Raw genomic sequence first — 4,734 nt, forward strand, 5'->3', positions numbered from 1 at the left:
GAGAGAAGAAAGAGATCCCATTGAAAATATGGCATTCCTAGGCTTAGTTCCACTCCTGTCAGAGTGACACTCTCAAAAAACTAGCTGTATTTGTAAGGTCACTACACCATCCAGGATTTAAAGCTTAATTCTCACACTAAACTGGAAGGTCCAGCCAGGGTAAACTGCTTCTCAGTAAGATACCCAACTGATTCCTCGCATATTAATTGAGATGACAGCAAGAATTTTTGTTTTACTATGCTTTTAGAGTTACATTTATTGCCCCTTTCCTTTTCAGCACAAAGTGAAAAACTTCTCTGAATGCAGAAGTGTTAATGGGATGTGGCCAATGAAACCTAACTTTACTTGTTTGTATGTTGTTGATCTTTCAATGAGAACAGCTAATGAGTATTCATTAACCCTGATGCTACAGAAGTTAGACTAATGGAACTCAGACAGACCTGCTCAGTGAAGGAGATGGGGCAGGCACATCCCAGGAAGAGTTCCTTTGGCTGAGATCCCTGGTTACCCACCATGTATACTCATTCCACTTGACCTGGAGTAAGGCTGTGCTACAGGTTATAGCAGACACATCAATAAGGCCATGAACAGACAGAGAAAGCATGAGATGTTTTTCTCATGACCAGAGATCTACAACCCAAAGCCTCACAGGGTCTCATGTTGAACTTGGAGCTTGCTGATTTGGCCAGCATGCCCCAGGGAACCTCTTGTCTCTGTCCTGGGATTGCAGGTGTGTGCTGTCGTGTCTAGCATTTTATTCTCATGTGGGTGCTGGGGATTGAGACTGGGTCCTTATGTTTGCAAGGTAAACACAGTGCCAATTAAGCCACTTCTCCAGCCTTGGTATTACTTCTTTAATAAATGCGCTTGGTTAAAAATAACTTTACAAATTATCAAACATTCAATTGACTCTCAAGGACAAGCTCTGGAGATAGTTAGAAGGACACAGAAGGACGGAGAAGAAAACTGAGAGCTTGAGGCCAGCCTGGGCTGCTTTGCAAAGATCCATCCCAAAACAACAGTGAAAGCTCCAAACAAACAACCAAAAGAACAAAAACTGCAATCAGTGAAATAAGAAAAATAAAAAGGGAAAAACCCACAGTGGAAAGGAGGAAGAAGCCTCAGCAGAATTATGAAGTCTGAAGGATAAAGCACAAATGGAAAAAAAAACTGATGCTGTAACTCAACTAAATTGAGACACAGGGGAGAAGATTTTCCTAAATGGGTTTTCTCAGAAGAGCGCTAGGACAACTCAGGAACAGGCCATGGGCTATCGCTGGGACAATTAAAGGACAATGAACAGCTGCCACCAGACCTCTGCTCTGATGCAGCTGACTTTGGAATGTGCCCATGGATTAAAATGGTCAGTCTGTGACTCATGGCAGAAGTTCAGCCCAGGGAGTCTCCCAAAGTGGGTGCCAAGGCTGCCACAGGAGTTTCCTTGTTGCCGATCTCCATCCCTCTTATCAACTGAGAAATGAGGCCTCTGCAATCAGAATCTAGGTTTAATGCAAGGAAAAGAGGCTTCTTTAGCTAAGAAACATGCTAGCTACCATAATTTTCAAATTCTAAGTCTTCCAGAATATACTGAGAGAGTGAGAAGTCACCACTCAAGCAATGTCAATAGCAGCAAAGAGAGAGCAAGCAAATTTAATACTGAATGAAACTGAAAAACAAAATAAAAGCACTGCAATAGAAAGGATGGGTCATGAGATAGTTACAGTAAGGACCGTCGCACAGACGCTGGATTCTCACACTTTCCTCCATCCATTAGGGCAGCCTACTGTTTTGAGAGAGGTCTGAAAGAGTTGAGACTGGTGGGCAGGGTGTCCAGGCCCCTCCAGTGTGGACTCAGTACTTCGTCTTCTCTATGTTCTGAAACTCTTGGGAGAGATATCTCTGGCCTGCTTTGGTTCTTGTGGGGGGACAAACTAGGCAAGAAGGCTCTGGTGTCAGGGGGAACCTAAGCAGGCCATAAAGCTCTTTGGGGCCAGGAGAGGCTCCTGCTACGGCAAAGAGGGAAGCTACTGAAGTGAATGCAGCCTTGCAGGAGACAGTGCGGATCAGCACCACCCTATAGAGCAGCTCTCCCAGTTCTTCTTTCAAAATAGTTTCCTTCTACGTGTATGAATGTTTGCCTGCATATATGTTTGTGCACCAGATGCATGTCTGGTGCCTGGGAAGCCAGAAGAAGAGAGGCATCTAACCCCTTAATTCCGAGTTACTGACTGTTGTGAGCAGTCATCAGGATGCTGGGAACTTGGAATCTCTGCAAGAGCAGCCAGCACTCTTACCCTCTGAGCCATCCCTCCAGCTCTGACTTCTTCAGCTCTTAATCATTGTTTTTTTTTTTAAGTTCACAATATTTTTAGTACTGTTTTACTTTATTTAAAAAATCTTTAGTTTTTACTTTTTATTCTTCTTAAATTTACTTAATTTCATTTATATGGTTTTTTTTATTTTATAATTGGATTTTTCCCCTTCCTGGGCAGAGCCAGGGGTTGAACTGACATCCCCCTCAATGACAGGCACAACCACAAAGATCTTCCCTCCTCACATTCTCTCCCTTTTCCTTTTTTATTTAACTCTGCTTCTTCTTTTTGCCCTGTTCCTGGCTCTTGCCTTCACTGTGCTATTTTACTAGCTAACAATGAATTCTTCACACTTTCTTTTCCTCCAGTTACTAAGGCTTGTTTTCTCTTCTCTCTTCAATTGGTTAGCATCAATACTTATGTAGATGAGAGTTCCCATCTCCATTCGCGCTCTCTCTCTCTCTTTTTTTTTTTGGTGGGAAACATAGCCTGCTGGTAACAATTATTATTATTTTTTTTAAAAACATCTTTACTTCACCTATTTCTGAGTGATCCTGGTATAGAAAGTCAGTTGTTTTATTTGTTCTTCCATCATTTTTACATCTTTGTTTTATTTTAAGTGGTACTAGGTATAGAAATTAGTTAGGCTTTTGATGTTGCTCATTTGATACAATGTGTCATTTTTTTCTCTTAAAGATTTCCATTTTATCACTGGTTTTAATTGTTTTCAGGTAATTTGGCTATGATATCTTTTTTTTTCTCTTATAAATCAAGCCAAACAAGAAGTGTTGACTCAGAGACCTGCCTGCCTCTTGCCCTCCTAGTGCTGGGATTACCTGACTGTAAAAATAAGAGTATTGAGAATATGTATCATGTTCTCGAATTAGACAATGACAAGGTGTACTGTGAGAACTTTTTGTGTTAGGCAGCTGTTGAAGCCTTTGAATCTGGAGAATCATCCTCAACTAGTTCCAGAAAATTTCCCCTATTTTTCTGTTTGGCATTCTCTTCCCTTCCTCCCATCTTCTTCTACTTGAACTTGTGGTGATCTTCCTGACTCTGCCTTCTAATTTTTTAATTTGTACATAACATTTCCAAGAGATATTCTTGTCATTTTTCTTCTTCCTATGACACTGTTATCTTTACCTTTCCAGCTGTGTTATTTCAGGCACCAATGAACTCACTGTATGTTTTTATTGCATACTTTGTTTCTTCTGATTTTTTTCTTTATTTCCCCTCCTCCTTCTTTGTTTTCCTTTGGTTTTTGAAGACAAGGTTTCTCTGTGTAGTCCTGACTGTCTTGGAACTTGCTTTGTAGACCAAGCTGACCTCAAACTCAGAGATTTGCCTGTCTCTTCCTCCCGAGTATATTGAGTGTGACATCATGCCAGGAGAGTCTTTTTGGACCTCCAGCCCATAAATCAAAACATAGAGACTTATATTTGAAAAACATGATCTGACACAATATTGTGTTTCTGAGTGTTATTATGGGAAGCTCTGGATAAAAACACAAATCACTCTCCTTACAGTCAACCACTCACTATAACATCAATTGCAGTAGGACAGGGATTTTACTACATTAGAAACAGACAAGATCAATGAAAGCTGTAATTCTAGTATTGAAAGATGAAGGTAGGAGGGTTAGGAGTTCAAGGTCATCCTCAGCTACAAAGTGAAACACATCAGAACCAGTCTAAATGGAAATGAATGATGAGTTAAGTTCTTATGTCTAAAGATAACTGTTTAATGTTTAGTGTTGCATAATGAAAAGATGTCTCATTCTCAATAGACAAACAGCTTCTGCAATCATGGGGCAAGACAACACGCTAACCCACAGTTCTACTAAACACTTGAAATGAGATGTGGACCCCAGCACGTACTGTTCAGCCTGGGAGCAGATCTGGCAGGGGTGGGCTGAAGGGACGCTGGCAGCATCTCTGACTTGATGTTGACGCCAGTGACCGTACCATCCATCCGGTCTGTCTCACACAAGCTGGGCAATTGTGCTGCCTTCTCCAGCGTGGGCAGTAACTGATCAAACTGGTCAAGGTCAGCTGCGAACTGAGAAGAGAAACAAAGTTGGAAGGAACGAATTTTATATTCTCATCTGCAGGTGGAGAATGAAATCAAATGTGACAGAAACTGATTTAAGAAGGGAGAGGAGTGGAGCTTTATTAAAATCACACGATCTGGCCTGATGTGGTGGCACATGCCTCCAATCTCTGTACTTGGGAGGAAGAGGCAGGTGGATCTCTGAATGGGAGGTCAGCCTGGTCTACAAGAGTGAGTTCCAGGGGTAGGTTGATCCCGGATTTCCTGAGGAACCGCCACACTGCTTTCCAAAGTGGTTGCACAAGTTTGCATTCCCACCAGCAATGGATGAGTGTACCCCTTTCTCCACACCCTCTCCAGCAAAGGCTAT

The 4,734-nt window shown here is 41.8% G+C and overlaps 1 protein-coding gene across 5 annotated transcripts in view; it reads right to left on the reverse strand.

Annotated features, from left to right (window-relative positions):
* Ncoa1 (nuclear receptor coactivator 1) overlaps positions 1–4,734 on the reverse strand; it is a 228,516-nt gene that overhangs the window by 44,270 nt on the left and 179,512 nt on the right. For all 5 annotated transcript variants that reach the window (XM_013351390.2, XM_013351387.2, XM_013351391.2 and 2 more), the window contains one exon: positions 4,193–4,373. In XM_013351390.2, the coding sequence (XP_013206844.1) occupies positions 4,193–4,373 (181 nt within the window). The remainder of the gene's footprint in view (positions 1–4,192; positions 4,374–4,734) is intronic.

Source organism: Microtus ochrogaster, linkage group LG3 (genome assembly GCF_000317375.1).
Source record: "Microtus ochrogaster isolate Prairie Vole_2 linkage group LG3, MicOch1.0, whole genome shotgun sequence".
Taxonomy (NCBI): Eukaryota; Metazoa; Chordata; class Mammalia; order Rodentia; family Cricetidae; genus Microtus; species Microtus ochrogaster.